We start from the raw sequence: 21,430 nt of genomic DNA on the forward strand, positions 1-21,430 counted from the left end.
CTGAGGACACAATATTTGTTCACAAATGAATGATGTCCTTGGCCAGGATACTACAAATACATATACTACAATTTTCTGATGGTCTTCTGCACAAGTACATGAGAGCTTGAAGCTCATGGTGCATATGAAACTTGTCTCATGTTTACACATTACTGAAATTATATCATTCTGTAGCTTGATCAAGCTTCTGTTGTTTGATTGCTTGGTGGTCTTTTCTACTCCTCCTTTGAAGTTTCATTGCTGGAGAGATTAAATATACAGGAGACAGCAATACACCAGGTCATGTGCAGCCTTATTGTGGCTATTAAAAAACTCACAGGGATAGGTTAAAGAAACACAACAACCAGAGCAAGGAAGACCACAAATCATTCTCAAATGGCACAAACTCCAGTGGCTTCTTTGTGAGCTTTGAGGGAGATGGTGTTCATATCAAGACCAGTACCTTGTGATGTCCTTCTTTGACTTCCTTCAGCCAAAACGAGCCACAGTGCTTGTCTGTATTGTCATGGCAATCTTGGTAATCCTCTGTAAGGAAAAAAAAGACCCAAACAAAACCAAATATAAATTATTTTCTTATTTGTGCACAAGGTAAACCTCTGGAAAGGAAGCAGCTGGGTTTTGGTCCCTCTCCCAGCAAGATGCTGACTAACTTCAGGCTGATCATTTTTCCCCTCCATCTGAGCTATAAATAGGTGGCTATTTCTCTCCAGCATTCTGAAAGTGTTAGTATGATAAATGCAGAGAAGGCTTCAGATGCTGTGGTGTAGGAAATAACAATTGCACAGATGACAAACAAGGAGAAAATTAGAAATAAAGAAATAATAGGGACAAGAAGAGTGACATGGGAGGGTATTTTAAGTATCCTGGGAAGTGGTCTTCAGAGAAGACAGAAGGAGGTTAATTTTCTTATATGGGCATAGTTGTGGATCAAGAATGAGGCACAGGGACATGAAGTACTCGAATAAACTTTTCTTGGGAAACAAAAGTCACGTGTCCCTCAAGCTCCTGAAAAGCAGTGACCTGAGGTGTGAACAAAAATGTACTCCCACATTATAGTAAGCATTGGTGTGGCAAAAATAAAGGTCTGTATTGCACATTTTGGCACATGGAGAATAAGCCAAAAACACACTTAACAATTATTTCCATTTTTTTTTCTTTTTATGTTATTTTGAGTTCCACACAGTAAAAGACAGTCAAATGTATTTAAAATCACAGTAGAGGAAGGATCTGCTCTTAGGCCTTACAGTGGTTGATACACAATATATGCACATGCAATGTCACAGTTTTAATTCTGTGCTTCTATACACACCTATGGATATATTTCTTACTTTCTACATATATATACACTCATGTACAGGTGTATCTATGTTGAGGAATGAGGAATTTACCAATATTTACATCATCTGGGGTGAAAGAAAAGACCTACTGAAATCAGCAAGGCAGCTTAAAATACAGCTGCTGGGTATGTCACGTGTATGCACACATGCAGTACAACCTGTTCGAACTGTCTCTACATATTTTGTATATGGGATACCTGTATGGACCCATAAAGACACATTAAAATATAAATATACCTTTGTAAAGATGGTTCCTGTGGTTTTCTTTGTTTAATTTTTCTTCTTCTTTTTTTTTCCCCACAAAAATGGGCTTCCAAACAGCCTTGCTGAAATGATGAATACTTTAACAATGTTTTTGGAGTCAAATGAATAAAGCAGTAATTATCTTGGGGAAAAAAAAAGGGGCAATAAAAAGAATAAAGAAAACAATAATATTCAACATTTAAGAAATGGGAGGGAGAGAAACTCAAGTCTGTTATTTAATCATGACGTGCTCTTTTTATATTTTATTTGTAAGGCTCTGAATGCTCTTTTCTTTGTATACCAGTGAGCTCATTTACTTTAATTCCTCATAGATTTCTCTGAACAATTTTTGCTAAGTAAAAACACAATGTAATTCTTCAATGGCTGTAACAGTAAGAAGCTGCTCAAATTAAAGATCAATAAAAAGTACAGAAAAAATCTGTATTAAAATAAATAAATAAAAGGGGAGATGGGAAATGCCTGCAATTAGACAGGATGAAAAATCTAAAAAGAAATTAAATTTAGTTGTAATACATTTCCCATTCTTTTCTTCATGAAAATTACTACTGAAGTGGTTTTTTTTTCTGTAATTTAAATGTTAAGCTGCCAGATGTGTGTCTCATGCTTGAAGAGTTGAAGCTTTGCATTATTTAGCATATTAAGATTCACAGAATTTAAAAAAGGGCTCCTTTATTGCCTGGAGGTTCTAATTAAGTAAACCTTAGCCTGGTACATTTAAAACTTGCAATACAAGAGATTTTACTTCCTTTTTTTCTCAGTAGCCAAATCTCATCAATATAATAAATATGGAAAATACTTAAGATGATACAATTTTTCTTTGGCTTGAGGAATTAAACCTATCTATTATTTTAAGAAGTTTTTAATAGAGGCCAGCAATCAGAAAGACATTTAAAGACTCCAGTCTACTTTTTAATCATAGGAGTTGCTCCTACTTAGTGGCTGGGGGGAAGGGAATGTGTCCTATAAAACTGAGCTGTGTAGAAATTTTGTTCCACATGCAAAAAACAAAGCAGTTCTGAGAAAGAAACGAGAACCACACCATTCTTTATTATTAAATTACATTTTATGTTTTTATAACTTTTTATAATTGACAACAGAATCCTAATAAAGCATTAATTAGCTGCACTATCAGCGATTTCTCTATTGAAAGAGTTGGGACTGCTGCATCAGAAACTGTAATAGAAATTCCTTTGACATAGAGTGCCCATAAATCATACCTTAAATACAGTTATTTTTGCCATTTTAGAAAATGTCAAAGGTGTCAACTTTGCCCAGCTACAACACTTAGCAGCGACTATTTTAGTAAATTGACTCAAAATACATTTTGCTCCCTGACAGGGGAACATAATATCATTCATGATAAAAATGAACAATTTGAGGAGGAGAAATCAGCACCAAGAAAGAATGATCAAAGACAGGTATCATAGCTGTGACAAAGGCACAGTGGCAATGTAGACTCTGTTAATAAGTTTATTTGGAAGTCAAGAAATATATGCATAAAATCAGGAATATATGTTTACACCAGAGCATGGAAAAGACAATAAGATTCTTAACCCAAATTTATAAATCTATGATCAGCTATTAATAAGTCCAGCAAAATAGTTTAAATGTTTACATTCATATAAGACAAATAGGAAAAATAGGGTGGCATTTTTTCCCACCAATGTGGAGCAGGCATGACAAAACTAATGTCTGGAATTGGAAAATTGTGGTGATATGAAGGTTATTTGCAGACCTTGACAATGCTGAGAGCAGACATTTTTGGGCCATATTAAGTCCCAACCAAATAGTTTAGATACTACACGGATCATGCCTGATAAGGGATACAAAGAAAGGGTTACTGGTGGAAAGAGGTTGGAAACAAAACCATTATTGGTACTCTGTTACCTTTCTCCACATCAGCCTCCTCAAGGCAATAGCAGAGCATAATAGCATGGCCTTTAAAATCACCCTTTAGAGGGTGTCTTACTGCTTCCTAACCCTTGGAGAATAAAACTTACTCATTTTTTACTCTCTGCCTTCAGTCTGGAATTTATCATCTTTGGTTATGTCTTCTGTAACAAGTACTGTAGAGCAACAGGAGTGAACCTGTAGAATGAAGCCAAGGTTTGGGGAGACACCACTGAACAGTGGGGACCCCACTCTGTGTTGAAGATTTCATGTCAGACCAGCTTTTTAGTCTGGCCCTGGTAACTGATGGCCCATTAATACCTGATATGTGTATTTAAAGTATAGCCCCTTGCTCAGCTTCACCCTAAATGCATATAGGGCCAATACTGCGAAATATTTACGTATGGGGGGCATGGGGAGTCTAAATGATTTTTTTAAAAAATATGGGCAAAAAGAAATTGCATAGCTAGAAAATTACAAGTTTGATGATAACTACTTCTGATTTATACAGGGCCAAAGAAGAGAAGTAAAATGCAGTCCCTTCTGATAGCTACAACCTCTCTTGAAGTCAGTAGGAAAGGGTTTTAGAGTGGTACAATCCAAGAGTGGAGCACAAGACAAAGAAATCACCACAGCAGGAACAGAAAATAAGATCTTATTTAGACTCCCTTCAAGTAATGCACTAGGGCAAACAAACAGCATAGCAAGAGTTGGAAAATTGAAGAGTTTGGATTGTGAGGATTTCAGAACTATTAGAAGTATCTGAATTTGATCCTAATTGGAAAAATCAATGCAATCCTTTATGCAGTCCTGCTCAGAGAATGAAAAGACCAGCACAGAAAGAAGTTTCAGCCATATGAGGCTCTGCCTTTGAGGACCTACCTCTACTGAAAAATGAGGCACAAGCCACCTTCATTTTAAAATATCACTTTGTTTTCTTTAAAGTGGCACCCATGAAGAATTACCAATGAGAACAGCCTTTTTTGGTTTTGTGTTTGTTTGTTTGTTTAGGTAATTATTTTTGTATCTGTATACAAATTTTATGTAGAAGCAAACAGCACCTCACTAGGGAAAGAACATCATTGCAGTATAAGGAGAATTATTACAATGAAGATTCACCGATTTTCATAAAATTGTTTCTGAAATGCTTGTGAGCATAAATACAATCCTCTCAATAAAATAATTTCTCGCTTATATAAACACATTTTAACAAATGTAAAGCCTCCTCTCCAAAGACAATTTGAGTGAAGCTGGTTTTGTGTTTGGTATTTTGATATTGAGGGAACATCTTAATAAATTCTGAATACAGTTTGGAGTGTTATCTGCTGCTACTGTAATAAGCCCCTTGGTTAGCCTGATGCCATCTTTGCTTAGATGTTATTCTGAAGCTTTACTCTGACAGAAATGTCTTTTGATGTCACAAAAAGAACAAAATTCACTTCCCAACATTTCTCCACAAATGCAGGAAGGGTGTTGAATTTGAAATCTTTAATATGAACGATATTGAACATCTTATTTTCAATATTTAGTTTGTTTTAGAAGATAGACATCAAACAAGAGATTTCTTCTGAGGTAGAAGATCTGAAAATAGGAGCTAAAACTTTATCCTGGGTATGCCCTAGAAAGGTGATAGAATAGAGAGCTGAAGGAATCACAGAGGTTCTGTCAAATCCCAAAAATGAGCAGAAATCTAGTTGTAACAGTTTGACTAAGAGTGACAACATTTATGAAAATATTTCACGTATTTCCAGGGGTTTTACTTGTGGTGCATGCATAATTGAGGGCTTTGAAAAAAATAAATTAAGTTTCATATGAGAGAAAGGCTGGGGATAAGGTGCCTGCTGGGATGAGTATTGGTGGAGAAAAAAATGCAGGCACTGTTGAAGCTTCAAATTAAACGTCCAGTACAGCACAAATCCAAGTTTATATGTAATCCTGCAGAAAGTATCTGGGGATTTCAAAATGAAGCTTTTTCCTCTCCATCATTCTGAGTGCAGATAATGAGTTTAGTGGTGGCACTACTGGCAGTGTTCCATCACAGAAAACCTATACTTTAGTGACATGACTTTTGAAACAAGTTTTTCATTAAAATAATATGCAATAGATGCAGTACCAGAAACTAAGCTCATCAAGAAAAATTTCTGTTGTCTCATGAATAAAAATAAGCAAAAAAATTTTTCACCTAATTCAAAGTGCATGTATATTTTGGAGATCATCTTGTATATCAATTATAGTGTTACCTCATAAATATACCTACTCAGACGTGATGATGATGCAAAATAATGCCCTTTGAACCTTGCTTTGTTAAAGGTTGTGGTAATTCAGTACTTTCCAAATCAAGCCACTTCTGTAACTGCATCATTTCAGGGTATTTCTAAGATGCTGTCTTGAACTGAAAATGTGGGTTCTAAAATGTGGGTTCTAAAATGCTGTGTGACAGTCAACATTTTACTGTGTTTGCCACTGGGTCTCTGCCAAACTCCACATAAATATTTTGAATAAAAATTCAACATGTTAGTTTTAGATCTTGATAAATATTAGTGATGGGAAGTGGGGAGAAGGAATACCTGTCTACCTGCACAACTAACAATTGGGTTTTGAGACACACTCTAAAGGTGGAAACATCCAAATGTTGTCAAGGAAAAGAAATTAGAAAAAAAAACCCTGAAAGCAGACAAAAGCAAATGTCAAACACCACTAAACATTATTTTAAGTAAAGGTGGAAACATCCAAATGTTGGCAAGGAAAGAAATTAGAAAAAAAAAACCTGAAAGCAGACAAAAGCAAATGTCAAACACCACTAAACATTATTTTAAAACCCTTTTGTTCATGTAGGTTACTTATGTTTTTACTATTTTACAACTAATGTTGGACAAATAAATTTCAAAGTAGATTCTACTAATGTAGAAGTTGAACAAAATTTCTAAGCTAGGTCTCTGTTTATATTCTCAGAAGAACCAAAATCTAGGAAAGACATGCTAGGTGTTGATCTTATCAGGACATGTAATGAGAACCCTTGAAAGATTGAAAATTATTATTACTTTTTTCTGTAATATGCTTAACATTTTGTCACAAACACTCCTTTAACAAAAAATGACACCAGCTCTGTATTCTACTTCTCACTCATCTATGAGAGTCAGTGTCAATATTCAGCATTTATGCATCCTGACTTGGCAATGCCATACTAGCTCCTATTTGTGCCCACTTAACAAGATATTCAGCATGTGCACCTTTAATTCTGACTTGGCAATGCCATACTAGCTCCTACCCCTATTTGTGCCCACTTAACAAGATATTCAGCATGTGCACCTTTAATAGCAGATAGGTTTAGCTTCCTGGACAGTCAACATGGAAAGATGGCTCCAAAGAAATTGTTTTTGAGTGACATTTCATGGATTGCTGTGAAAGGGAAGCTGGCATTGGCCTCAAACTAACATTCATCCAAAATTCTACTGCATCATTTCAGGGAGCCTATGGACTTGAAGAAGACAACAAGCTACTGTTTACACAGATAAGAGGTAGCTGTCAGACCTCAGGTAGTTCTCTCTTACCTAATATTTCACAGTTCAGTGTCTAACCATGACCTATTACAGCTTCCTGGTACAGAAGGAAAGTGACCCTCTCCCTTCGTAAGGTGTGATTAATTTATTCCCACTTGCACTTTCATCTCCTCGCACTGGCCTAGGCTATGAGGTGGGAGTAAATATCCAGATATCTTTGGTACCTTCCAATCCCTGCCCCATGGTAAATCTGCCTCTGGCCATCACAGCGGTCTTTGAGTTTAGGAGAGGACCTAGGGGTTATATTACTCAATTCTCAGATAAATACATTTTATCTGGGACTTCAAAACAAAACAAAAAACAAACTTAACAAAAAATCCTGAAAACTACCAATAAAAAAATAAACAAATAAACAAAATCAAGAAAATATGTACAACCATAGCAACTTGTCAGGCTTTGCCTTCGGAAGAAATCCCATGCCCCAGAAGCAAATGTTACCTGATATAAATACAGACAGGCACTTTTATGTAATTTATGTAATTTAGCTCAGCACAATTAACAAAGGATACTGCTATTAATGTGCTGCAGGAAGAAAAAAGTACTTCCCAAGCACCTAACAGCAACATGTTGTGATCCATGGATATAAATGACCAAATAAAATGAAAGGATGTAAAAATGTCACGGAAACACCAGCCGTAATCTAATGTTGTCAGTGCACTGCACACACACCTTGTAATTACTAACACATTTGGCCTACAAATATATTTTAGACAGGGGACTCCACTGCTTCTGTACCTTTTTACCTAAGCTGCTTTTGATCCCTAACAATTGATTTAAACTCTTCCATCACTTCCTTTGCCCAGTGAAATAATGATGAGATGATATCACAGGGTGAGGGGGAAGGCAAATGGGGGTGTTTACACACATGCCAGGCAGATCTACTTGCAAACTTTCAGTAAATTAAGTAACGCAATAAAAGTCCTAACCTGCTGGAAGCATTTTAAGCTCTTCTCTTTTCCTCACAGCTTCTTCTGACACACACGCTTCTCCTCCTTTCGCAGCATTAAACTGCTTTTCCACTTCCTCTACAACAGTGGGAATACTTCCCTTATGGGTGTCAGGATCTTTCGGGGAGGTCAGAGGTTGCCCTGCAGAGGAAATGACAAGCTGTGAAATGTAAAAGAACAATTCCTTCCACATGTTTCCTTGCTCCAGGAGCAGTAAGGGGTTGTCGGCTAGCATCACGATGGGATGGGCCAGGCCTTTGTCTTAGCAGTTCTGTCAAAACTAATTTACAATTAAAGACCTGTGCAACTGTTTAAAGCTTTACAACCCTGGCGAGTTTCAAGGACTGCTGAAGCCAAGTGGTACAAACCAGCCCTGTTATTAACAGCCAGGCAGACAGACGGAAGGAAGATAGACCGAAAAAATACTCTAAACGGTACAGTAACCAGAAAAACTGTACACCTGAAAATTGTCTCTCTCTATAATATTTATTTCTGTTATAAGCTCGTGGTATGAGAACTTAAGACATTTCAGTGGTTCTAACTTTTCTTCTGGTTGATGCATAGGGCACAGGAGCCACATGCACTGTTGTTAGACAGCAAACATTGTAAGGGGAAAGAAAAAATTAAGTGCAAGGAAAAATGAGATGTTTGTTCATTGTAAAAAAAAATAGTGTCCTTAAAAACATTCCCAAACACCTGCATTATTTTATCTTTTTGCTCCCATAGTAGAGCAGGGGTGAATAAGGGACAAGTAGACTTTCTGGAAAGATTTTAGACCTAGAAAATCTGCATGTAGCTGTTTAGTCCAACACAAAACAGCTGAAGTAGATGAAGTCTTTCTGTGTGACAAATCTACTCAGCAAAGCAATAGCAATAAACATTTCTGCTAGCCTAGACACTGGGAGCAGTGTATTCAGGCTAATGCAACAGTGTACCAGTTCTGTCACAGCAAGATTGTCCTGGTGCTGGGTCCTAACAGCCAGGCTACCTTTGAACAGTTTCCGTCAAAATCTTGTCTGATAACACCTCTCCCCCAGCACAGTCAGGCTAAGTAAAACTCCTTTCTTGATTTCATACTCCAGAGCTTAGGAAAATTACTGCTTAAAAAAAAATGTACAATCAGTCATGACTCTTTAGTTTTACCAAAAATACACAAAACTTAACACTATAAAAGAGAAAAGTACTACTTCAGTATCCTAATCCTCAGTGACTATTCCACCTTCTACCTGATAAGTACACATTTTAGGTCTTGAGTGCACATCATATGTGCTGGTACAATGCCAACCACAGCTTCAGGACTTCAAAATGGCCAACCTTAAAGTGGTGTGAATGTCAACTGGAATGAAAAAGGTTTCCCTTTGGCTCTAAAAACTACAGTGGATAACATCATCCCTAGCTTTCCACTTGCCTGTTTTATCTGATGACAAGTTCAGATGGGTACAAAATGGTGTTTGTGTCACAAGTCAGATCAACAGCACAGCTGCAAAAGAAAGCATTTGGATGAAGGTTCCCAACAAATGTGGAGCAACACTTTCCAAATGAGCTGGTGTCTGACCTAAAAGTGTTTGAGCTGTAGAACTAATATATGAGTGCTGTCCATCAACTTTGCTGAGGATGAAAGGACTGCCAATTCCAAAATATACTGTTATGCTGACATTTTGCACATGTGAATCCCCTCTTCCTGTGAATGCTAAAGTCAAAAGGGGGCTTGTTGGATTTCACTGGGAGAACATTTTCTTGATGGATTTGTATATTTAGTGTCTATATGGAGACAAACAATTTTAAAGTTGTCATACATTTTAGAACCCCTTGTTACTTAGATCCAAGCCTACCAAGGCAACATTCCCGGTAGTCGCGTCAAATTATCTTACCTAAGCTCCTTCTACTAGAGCTGTTACCACTTTTCACGCAACAGTAGATAATGAATTCTACTCAGAAATTGCTATTTATTATCTGACAGTGACTGTTGATCCTGTAAGGGGCAACAGATCAACAGCAGAATATTTTCCTAAGAAAACTAAAGGACGGTGGTGGCGAAAGCAGAAGCTGTCTTCTGCCGTGAACCTCTTAGATAATACCACTTCAAAAGAATGGAGAGAAGATATGGTTTGGACTAAGAGACACGCCAGATCTGATAATGTGTATCTTTGATCTGCAAAGGAGGTAGAATGGGAGGCATTATGTTGCATTTCCCTGCACCGTGCTCTAGACCAGAGAGCATGGAAGAGCTTTACCCAGCCCTACATGGAGCTGTGGCTTAAAAGAATAATGTAGCCTGGAGTTAATGGAAATAATATGAAGGTTCTGTTTTAAACTTCTAAAACCAAGACAAACTTGAAGTGAAGGCTAAAACACCATCTCCTAACCTGCTTTATTTCACTTATATGTTGCAGTACCACATATGGTACTGATATACAAGATCACTCACTATTTAGACTACTGCAGTAGAGTGAGTTACAGAGCACCCATCTTCATTTAGACTGTTCTAGCTTTCTCTGGTTTGTGTCTCAACCTTAATGTCACTCTAACAGAGTTTTCCCCTCCTCACCCCAGTTTTTGGTGGTTTAACAGATATAATACTGTATTTTTAGGGCTTATCAATGTGCGACGGCTTGCCACAGACCATAAACGCATTTTTCTGCTGGAAATGTTGAAGTTGTGATTTTCACCACGTGATCTCCAGTTCTCTAAGGTTTGTTCCTCTAATTGTAAATAGCCAGAAAGTCATCAAGCTAGCATTTAATAAACTTTTAATTTGAAAAGGATTACCACATGTTGTGTTTGTTTACCCATTATTAAATCTCTTAGCAACATATCACCAGCAGAAACAGCATACTGTAGCACTGCATAGATACATTAAAAAACAAACCCATGGGGGATATTGGCAGCTAATAATATCTTTAAAGAACGCTCCAAGAAAAATAAATAAATATAAGCAATATCAAAAAATACTCCTAAAAGTTTTGTTTGTGCGGATCTTTTCGGCAGGAAAATTATAGATCTTCCATGATCGCCTTATCAGCAAATTTCAGAGGTCTACATGCAAAACAGGACATACACCAATGCTCTTTTTCAGTTCTTAAAAACCTGTATTTCTTGACTTTTCAAAGTGAGCATCACAAGTTTTTCCAAGTGTTTCCAGAAACCTATTTAGCTGCACCCTCTATGTGCAGTTCCAAATGCATATGAAGATTGATGGTAGGACCAAACAATTTTGATCCATTAAGAGTTTGTCCACAATTCTTCACTGTGGATAAGTGTTGCCTGCAATTCTATCTTTTGGATCCGCTATTCATGGTTTGCTGCATCTCAAAGCAACATAGCAGATATGTAGAAGATACATGACAACAAAAAAGACTTTAATCCTCAGTATAGTGTATGCTTACACCTCCATGCTTCTCTTATCAGGGTGGTTATATAAAAGCCTTTTGATCACAGTGCAGTTGCTGCTTAGCCTAAAAGCATCTCAGGGCAAACCTCATTTTCTTTATCTCTTAAATCACCACTAACTGTCTGAAAAAGACTTCTCCTGGATTCTTTTCAAGTTATGCTTCCAACCTGAGCTGCCCATGCTAAATGAATATTGTTTATGCGTTCTTTCTTTCCTTTCCACAGCCTCTTCTTTCTCCTCCTGTGCCATCTACAGTGCATCACTACTGCTGTTCTCAAATGCTTAAGGAACATCTGCCCTGAAGAAATAATTCTCTGTTTCAGATCTGCACATAATATTCACACATACACTACAATCTATGAGTTGACTGAATGCTTCAGTTCATTAAACAAGAGGGAATATAGAAATATATGTATAGCAAAAATGAATTATTTTTGTTTATGGAAGTCTCATCCCACGTGCTGAAAAAAGAAAAGAACAGCAGCCTCCTACAATTCTTCTCATTACTGGATTTCTACCAGAAAAGGAGCAATTTGTGAGTCCATTGCAATATGGTCAGTTATGTTCTCAGTGTAGCTACATCAGAAGGTTCACAGAGTCCAGGGAGGATCAGTCTAAAAGGAACATTCAGTGATTTTTGAGAAAGCTTCTGGGGAGGTCTGCTGTACACAAGTAAATGATAATTGTCCATCCTATGGGTTATCACTTGATTGAATCTTAACAGAATTTCAGAGGAGTAGCATAAGGCATGCTTCTGATGCCAGAACTATCTCCCTGCCAAATCTGAAGTCCTTGTTGTAGCCCAGGGAGGTGCTAAAGTTCTTCCAGAAGGACACAAAAAAGCATCTTTTTCTTTTCTCTTCCTGTAAGCTTGGAGCCATAAACAGCTGAGCTGTTATTGCTGTGACATTCCAAGCATTATTCAGCCTAAAGCACAGGCCAGCATGGCCATTCCATCCTCAGCAATGAGTCTGGTTTGAACTCTCACACCTGAAAACAAAGTTAAACCACCTTAATATAAAGAGTCAGAGTATTCCTGCACTAACACATGTTGGACCCACATCTGAATGAAGAAAATCTAGCTTAACAAGAACAATAATGACTAGCCAACATTGAAATGAAACTATGGGTTGATCAAGCAAAAACCTGAATGTAAACATCAAAGTTTGAATCCATCACCTTGTGGTCCAGACTGTACAACATTTTCTGAGACACCATTCTTTTCAGCAGTGCTTGAACACATTAGAAGTTCAGGTGGCAGATGAACATGCATACCACACTTACTTCGCTTATCTGAATCCTGCGGTAGTTTAATTATCTAAGAGAAAGAAAAAATAAAAAGTAGTTTGGAATTCCACAAAGGCAGAACATGCTTGTTGTACACTGTTTGTGAAGCCTAGCAGTCCAAGACGTTGTTACAAGAATTTTAGGAAGTTCTTGTTTCTCTGTACTCTGTTTACTACACTTTTCTCCCATATAATTTTCCCATGTATTTCTTCCCCATGTTCACTGATTAAAGCGTACATCCCAGTAAATGGGAGATGAGACACAATCCAATTTCAGAATCAAAAAGAAAAATATAGAGAAAACTAAACAATTTTTTTAAAGTACAAACCTGAAAGTAGAAATTGCATAACCAATGATCCAAGTCCTGAGAAATAAAATTTTCAATTTTTTTGAATCGATCGATTTTGGAGTCATAATGTCCTCTAAGGAAGGGACATTTAAATTTTCCCTCCAAAGCATTAAAATTGTTATCACATAAGGGAAAAGCTCCCCATCCCACTTCTCGATCAATCCAGGTGTAGGTGCCACGAAGAAGGAAGAGTTCAAAGAGGAGTACCATGCCTGGTTTCAAAGCTTTTCTGTGTGGTAGAACCTAGCAAAGGAGGAAGATTTATTTGTTACAAAAACATCACCAGGGAACTGACTTTCTTTTATCATATAAAGCTCTACAATCATCATACCTTTGGTCCAATTTTGCACGCTAAAACAATTAACAACTCTTCCCAAAAATCATATATTTGAACAATTTTCCACTCCAACAAAAAATGTTGTGCTTTTTCTTGTGTGGTTATTTTATGATTTCTCTTCTTGTTTTCAGAAAGCATTCATATTATGTCTTTATGTACCAGTGGTGGAAAAACATTGCCACTAGAAATCTTTAAGAGAGAATAACAAACCAGCTTGGAAATCTGAGGTGTCCTTGTGAGGGCTTGCTGAGATTCACCACTGGATTTGTCTTGCAGCAGCTTTGGAAAGATCATCCAAGCCCCCAGTAAGAACACTTGCAAACTTGCTCCCCACTGAGTCACAAACTCTTCTCCACCCAGCTGTGGGAATGATGTTGGTACTTAATAGCCTTCTTCCTTTAAATAAAAGCACTTAGTGAAAAGTCTGTGAACCTCAGTGCAGGGTTTAAAAGGATTTTGAGGTTAAAAGTTCTCAGAGAGAACTGGCAAACACAGTTTACACTTTTCATAAGATAGGTTAAGATATTCTTCTGAGCAGCTTGGAGGTGTGGAAGAGGGTTACCAATGCCTTGGGGCCTGGAGCAATTGTGTTCCCATGGCAAAGACTTGAAATCTAGTGGTGAACAAACACCCTGAAGTAATGAACTTATGTAAATCTGTGGGTAAGGTTTTGGTGGGTACAGAAGAAAGAAGGGTAAACACAAAGAAGAAGAAATCTGGTGCTATGCCACATTTGCAGCTGTTTTCTTTAATTAAGGTGGGCATTGACCCAGGTCCTGTTGAACAATCCTAATACATTCAAAAGGACAAATAAAGCAAAATCCCCCCAAAAGCTAGAACACAGAAGATGACTGCCATCATACCCAGGCTAATAGCTATGAAGGGTAGTCACCTTGGGGACAAGGGAAGCAGATACGTGATCTATACCCCTCACACAGTCCAACATCTGCTTCACCACTGCTACTACACATTCCCCTGAGAGAGCTGTGACTGCCTACTCTCTTAAATAAACAATCTTGGATGCTTCTTTAATAGAGACAATTTTCTGTTATTTGCTTGTTTTTCCCGTTTTACTGTTCCCATTTCAGTCCTCACAGTTCATCGCAGCAAATGCCTTGGTACACTTGCCTGCCCACCATTACTTTGCCTTCCAGCCAAGGCAGAGAAAGAGGAGCCTTTTCTCCTTCTCTCCTCACTGTGAACAGACATGTACATACAGCATCCTCTCACTCTGAATATCCTGTGGGATACACCCTCAGGACTTCTTGGAAGTCAAGAATAAGATCTCCAAATAGAAGAAATCCATTCAAACCAACCACCCACTATGAACAGCCTAAAATGCCCAAAGTTTTCTTAAATTAGCAGGGACTTCCTCAATCAGACGACATTGTGCTGCCAGTAATCATCCACAAATCTTTACTGCTTCAAATATTTCTGTATATAAGTACACACCTCAACACAGCTCTTTCTTGATGTGTATATTTAAACACAAGCATCAATTCTTTTATACTCCTGACTGAACAGTAGGTAAGATAACAAGCATAACTCAGGTGCAGCAAAGCTTTTGTCTGTTTTTCTGAAGCAGCAAGAGATTTACCTGCACCAATAACTGCCATGTTAGGAGATGACAAGTGTTCACAAGTTGCACTGCATCTACAACTTTTTTTGAAGAGGTGAATACAAATTATTATTTCTAGTAATATGCCTTCCTTTTCCAAGTTTTACATTGTGATTAGATAACAGCAAAGTCATTTAAGGAAATCTTTTAAAATTATAAATATTGTGATTATTATGTACGTGTACTTTATATTAATTATGTAAATATATTCTAAGACTTAGTTTAGGCTTAAAATGAAACAGAAGCATCTGTTGAAAAATGCCATAACCCTGTGGCAGCTGCTATTAAACCATTAACAGTATCAGGTTTCATTTAAACCAGATTTACCATTTTCTGTAACAGCCCGTGGGAAAGCTAAAAACATTAGGCACAAATTACTGACAAAAGAGATCCTTAATCAAGCCATACATTTCATTTGGCTAGCTGGGTGCTAGATAGTAACCTCTGTGCTACAAATTAAAGGTGATGGTTATAAGGCTGTGATCAAAGACAGTTACCTGCAATATCAAGAAATCTCAAAGCATTTGCAGATGAAATCACATCCCCTGCTGCTCTATCACAGCCCCCTCTCTTGCTTCCCAGGCTGACTCTTGTCTTAAGAATAATTCAACAGTTTAGGCTCTTCTGATAGCTTACATATAAACAGACAGTGGTCAAGCAGCTGGTGTAAGGGTAATCATTGTCCCTACTGAATTTTATTTCTTTGTTTATGGTTCACAGAAACATTTGCTGTAAGGTTTTATCCTAGATCTAAACTGTAGACACATTCTTTGGGACTGGAAGCATCCTTCTGTTTGCAGCTAAAGGAGCTGGGTGTTTAAACCATGCCATGATGGCAACACATAGTCACAAAACATAAGCAAGGACTTTATAATACACCTGTCTGCTACAGGGTCTGAGATTTTAGACTATAGAGAGTCCTTAAGCACGAGCACTGGGTGCCTGACGCAGGTAGGACAGGGTCACACATCTCAGCTTACACAGTCAAATAAAACATAGCTGACAAATAAGAAATTTCTTTTCGTTGATTCCATACAAAAATCCCAGCCAAGCTCCTACCTGTTACTCTGTGCCATCATGCCAAGCATTCATGCAGGTGCCTTTGGGTCCATGCTAAACCTTTTCCCACTGCCACAACAAACACACTCTCTGTCACAGCTCACCATCCCACACCTGCAGGGTCAGAAAGCCCTGGGAGAGAGGAGAGAGCTCAGTCCTGTGCCACCTGCCCTTCATTAGCCTCCTCCTCAGCTGTGAGCCTGAGCTGGGATTTGGGACATAGCCAGCATGGCCCTTAGGCATGGATGCACAAAGACATTTAGGCAGATAGCTCAGATTGAAATCCACTGGCCTTGAATGCCTTTGTGCCTCTCTGGGTGTGAGGTGTCGCGCTCAGGTACAGAGCAGGAGGAGAAGGATGGGCATCAGTAACTTCTCTCCTTCAGGAGACTCATAGCAGTGCCTGGGACAGACAAGGCACAGGCAGCTCAGACTGAGCAGTTTTTTCTGATGGATTTTTTTGTTGTTGAAGAAAAAAATAAAATAAGCAGTTATATTTTCCCTGCTGGTGCCAACCTCATTTGAGGCACTATCTGGTAAATTAATCCACAAGCCTGCACCAACACTGTTGACATTCAAAGAGCATATACTACCTAAGGACATCTTCCTGGGTTTTGAGGGATCTACTCTTCAACACCTTACCTCAATGTTTCTCCTTGCTCAGGTCAAATTTCCACTGAGGTCTGTGAGGTATAAAGAGTTTTACAGCACTATGAAAGCATCAAGCACCCCCCTTTTACTGGTGTAATTTCTTTTGCAAAGAGAGATGCAGCAGAGAATAAATAATGCTTGTGTGTGCCTGCACAGGCACAAGTAATACTTCTTAGTCTGCAGTTAACAGTGTTGCATTTAATTGAATTAAATCATAATGAACTAAAATTATCTCCTGCCACTATTTCTGAATTCAACTGTTTTATATCAGTTTTATTGTAATATATCTTACTTCCCCATATGCCACCACAGTTTCACTCTATGGAGAGAATGAATTCTATTTGAATATTTCAATAAACATATCCAGTGTGAGCTTTTGGGGGTTTTTGTCTGGCTTACTATTGGGCTTTAACCTTGTCAGAGAAGAAATAAACTTTTTCTTCTTTTTCTGCACCTTCAAATTGTGGTTTCAATTTAGAAAAAAAAAAATGGAAAAAGTCACAATACTGATTTCATATCACACAAAATTTTGACCAATACAACTCCAACAGATTAAGGTGAATTAAAATAGGCAAAGGCAATTCAATATTTACTTGTTATAGAGAAAATCTTGAAAAATGCCATATAAACTAACAGCCCATTTCTGATTATGAAAACAGCAGCACATGAATGTCACTGGTGTAAAACACAGCTAGAAAACCTTTTAGATAGGAAACAGCTCCCATCATTAACAAAGAAAAATTACTCTACTATGTCAAATGAATAGTGCTGGAGATGAGGCTGTTATTGCCCAGTTAAAAGGGAGCTTTCACAACCAGATTTCAAGCTCTCCCTGTTTATGTGCAAGGCCAGCATACAGGCAGGGAGAAGGGCATTCTTAGGAAGTGTTTGTGTAACTCTGAAATTTATAAAAGGCCAGAGGGGAGGCAATAGAAACCTAGGCTAAAGTAAAAATAAAATATCATGTTATTAGGGTTTTTCCAAAAGTCCCTATCTATCACCAGAATGTTCTGGAATAGCTGAAAACTTATTTCCCCAGCTTTCCATCACTGCCTGTCTTCGAACAGGTATCTGAATGCAAAATAACACACAAATCAGAGGAGGACCATACAGTGACATGTCATTAATTTCCCCACAATTATTTTTCCCCTGTTCTCGAAGAGAATAGGCCTTTCAAGACTGGCACGGGTAAAATGACTCCCTGACTCCTCTCTGTGCAGCTTGCAGGTCTTTAAGCAGTACCACCATCTTTCCTGGCACCTGGCCTCCCTGACAGCAGTAGACTGTGGACCAGAAGCTGTTGGGCCACAGCACACAAGCTCAGGCTCATGATCTGCCAGGAGTACAGGGCAGCAGTATTTGTAAGCAGGCAATTTATTCACTGCTTTCAGTGGTGGCAGCGAGCAAGATTCCTCCTGCCACGCTGTGCCAAATCACCCCAGTATCTTCCCGGAGCCACACCGAGTGCCCCAATGCAAATACCTGCCCTCCCCCATGCTACCAGAGCAGCAACAATTCCCCATTGCCTGCCTCTCCTCTAGGAGTGATAACTCAGCCCATAGTTAGCTCCAGCAGCATCTCATGCACAAGTACCTTACACCAGAGGACCAGAATCTGGCCTTTTATCTTCCCTAATATAGAGGAGTAATGTTTGCATTCTGTGAGCTTTAGCCTCTGCATCTGTTGCTAATTGTCCTGGCACATCTGCTGCTAATTCTTTTCTGCTCTTGGACCAGCAGGGAGTAGTAATGTATGGTACATCCAGCTCCCGCCTCCCCAAGTGCTTCTGGTGATATACTGGCCTGGGTGGATTCTGACCTCATCTTGTGAGGGAGAAACTGTCTTTGTGAGAGGGAAGCAGGAACCCCAGTTCATTCTCCTGACACTCCCATTCCACTTATTTATCCCTGAGACTGATTTCAGCACGGTCAGAGCATGAGTTTCCCAGGATAACATGGACTACAGACACGATACAGCAAAGTTTATTTCTTTTGTGTCAAGAGGACACGTACTTTGCCCAGAAACCACTTGGAGCCAAGGAGTCTCACAAAGACGTGGCTTGTTCGGCATGCAGGGCTGAGTCACGCAGCAGTGCCGCTCTGCCTGCCCCAGGCTCCAGAGGAGGAGCAGGCAGCTTTCCTCTCTTTCTTGGTCCAGCAGCTGCTCCACCTCATGTCTCTTCCCTGATGCTGTTCTGGATTCCTCATCACACCTCAGGTAGCAATCTGTTCAACCATAGGCCAGGGATGCAGCAAAACTTACTTCACAAGGGAAGCAGTGACAATCCGGAGTTCATGCTCCTTCAGCATACCTGGATAGTCCAGACTTGGTTAGGCTCTGCTTTCTCTCCAGAAGACGAGAGGAAGAGCAACCTCTGAGAACAAAATCATTCTTCCTTGTGTGCTCTGCTTAAAAATTGCCTGATTAAGCAGGATCTCTTTTTGTTCTTTGGTTGCATAAAGTACTCTTCCGATTCCTGTAGTACAGCTTTGTAACTAGCCTGCTCATTCTGAGCTCACAGATAATTATTTATAATGTGAAATGCTTTAAAACCAGATATGTTAAGGCAAAAAAATAAAATCATTTTCTGAGGGTGTTTTGCTGGCTCCCATGACTTGCAAATCTGGACTGAAACACAGTTTAAGTCCCTTTTCACAGTTCCAGACTGTCAGCTCTGGTGAGTCATGGAGACGCTCTTTGTTTCCAATCACTGAATTTTTTTGTTGGGGCTGGCAATAATTTTGTTTTTGGTGTTCTCTGTTGTTTGGGATTCACGTGGAGCTAAGGATACAGGCAGAGATTGCATTCTGCCTTCCTGCGGGTTCGCCCTAGATAATGTACGACTTTTTTACAACTATTGTGTCCTATGGCTCATGTCAAGCTCTCTTACAGATATAATTTCCAATTAAGTAGGGAATAAACCATGGAGTGGTCCAAAATAAAATGCTGTCCCCAGACACTTTTGATGTTTAACATATGTCTGCTAGATTTACCAAAGCAGGCTACATACTTTCCTCTAGTCAGATATGATGCATTGTAACATAGGTCACATTTCTGAGGTTTTTGGGCAGCTTGCATTGCTTTAAGGAGATCCAGCACATACACTGCATTCCAGCAGGTGTTTCCAAGAAAAACTTCCACTGGAGCACAATGACCAGACAACATTTGAAAAGTAACTCAAATTAATCACCAAAAAACAAAACTTTTGTTTTGTTTCGTTTTGTAATAAGTAGTAACCTTTTTGATATGTAAATAAATTGCACAGTACTTAACAAAGTAGACACAACAGATTCTAATATGCAATAGTTTTGTAAGAATTGCTCTGAGAATGTGCATTTTGAGGAGTTGTTGCAGAGATATCTAGCAAATGGCAGCCAAAGACCAGACCCCCAAACAAACTCATACAAACAGAATAAAAGCAGTAAAAAATATCATTTCCTTCTCTGTGAAAAAAACAGCAGCACTGCAGTCTTCAAATAAATACAAGGGTCTGTATAAGCTTAGTTCTTGAATTTACTGAAAGGTTCACGTAGCACCTTTTCATCCCAACTACAAATAATTGTATCCAGAGAAAATTTAAGTGGCTCTCATTTTGAAAGTCCTCTGGCACTGCCAAGCACTATCTTTTCTTCGTACTGTATCAAACTCTTATGTTATGTCCTATAGTGTCCTAGAGCTAGATGTTCTTCACTTGTGAAAGCTTTTCATTCAAGAATAAAATAAACCAGGAGAAGAGGAGGAGGGGGAAAGGGAAGTTTGTGGTCTACTTTTCCTAATGATACCTTGGTTTGTAATAATTAAAAGCATCACAGTACTTAGACAGCTGCTGACATACAGAAAATAATGTCCTTGAAACTGTTTGTTTCATCATATTTTAAGAATTAATACCTAAGGTCATGTTAATCAGTTTCTGATATATGTAGTTTTCAAAATGCACTTCAGGGAAGAAAATGCTGGAAATGAGTAATAACAACAAAGATATGAACTTTAGTCATTACAAATCTAACTCCAAATGTGAACATTATCAAAAGACTTTGCTATCTGAAGTATTTAGGAAGGCTTAAATAAATAATAAATCCCTCATTCAGTGAAATAGAACATCCTCTTGTTCCAAGCAAAAGAGTTCAAATTTATTAATTTTGTAGCTATATTTTAAAATGAGTGTCAGCCCCTGCTAGATGACTGCATGATAAGTGTCCTGAAACTTCAGGAAAAGGCACTAAATTTTTCACAGCATTTGTGTTTCATTTTCAGTATAATAAAAATATGGTGCCCTTTTAATAATGAATAATAGATCTCCTGGTATGATTTACATGAGTGGATTAAATGTCATGTTTGAAAAGTTGCTGTTTTATTCATATTGAATTTCCCTCAAGTAAAACAAAATGGTACCCAGCTACTGTTATAATATTGCCAGTACCTCACCACGCTGATACATAAATATTAACCAGTTGATATACTCTTTAAAAACCCTCAGTTCTGTGAACTGTTCTGTCAGCAATGGTATCTTTTCATGCATATGAACAGACTCAGTTCTATCCCAAGTTCCAGGTACACTGGGGAAAATGTGTAGCACCAGTGCTTATACACTTGTGGAGCTCACACCTCTTCAGCTGAAGTGCCAGTTTTGAAAGGCTCTCACAGAATAAGGATTGATGACAAATGGATGCAGCAAGACCAGGGTTAAAAACAAATTTGGGGAGTTCAGCCCTGACACAATTGTCCCCGTTTCTGTTCAGC

At 38.4% G+C, this 21,430-nt stretch overlaps 1 protein-coding gene across 1 annotated transcript in view; it reads right to left on the minus strand.

Moving 5' to 3' along the window:
* LOC120503481 overlaps positions 1 to 21,430 on the minus strand; it is a 108,982-nt gene that overhangs the window by 34,420 nt on the left and 53,132 nt on the right. The window contains exons 11-14 of the mRNA XM_039711990.1: positions 13,005 to 13,268; positions 12,569 to 12,707; positions 7,978 to 8,139; positions 443 to 525 (exon numbers count right to left, since the gene is read on the minus strand). Of these exons, the coding sequence (XP_039567924.1) occupies positions 443 to 525; positions 7,978 to 8,139; positions 12,569 to 12,707; positions 13,005 to 13,268 (648 nt within the window). The remainder of the gene's footprint in view (positions 1 to 442; positions 526 to 7,977; positions 8,140 to 12,568; positions 12,708 to 13,004; positions 13,269 to 21,430) is intronic.

This window comes from Passer montanus, unplaced genomic scaffold, assembly GCF_014805655.1.
Source record: "Passer montanus isolate IOZ18808 unplaced genomic scaffold, ASM1480565v1 scaffold26, whole genome shotgun sequence".
NCBI lineage: Eukaryota > Metazoa > Chordata > Aves > Passeriformes > Passeridae > Passer > Passer montanus.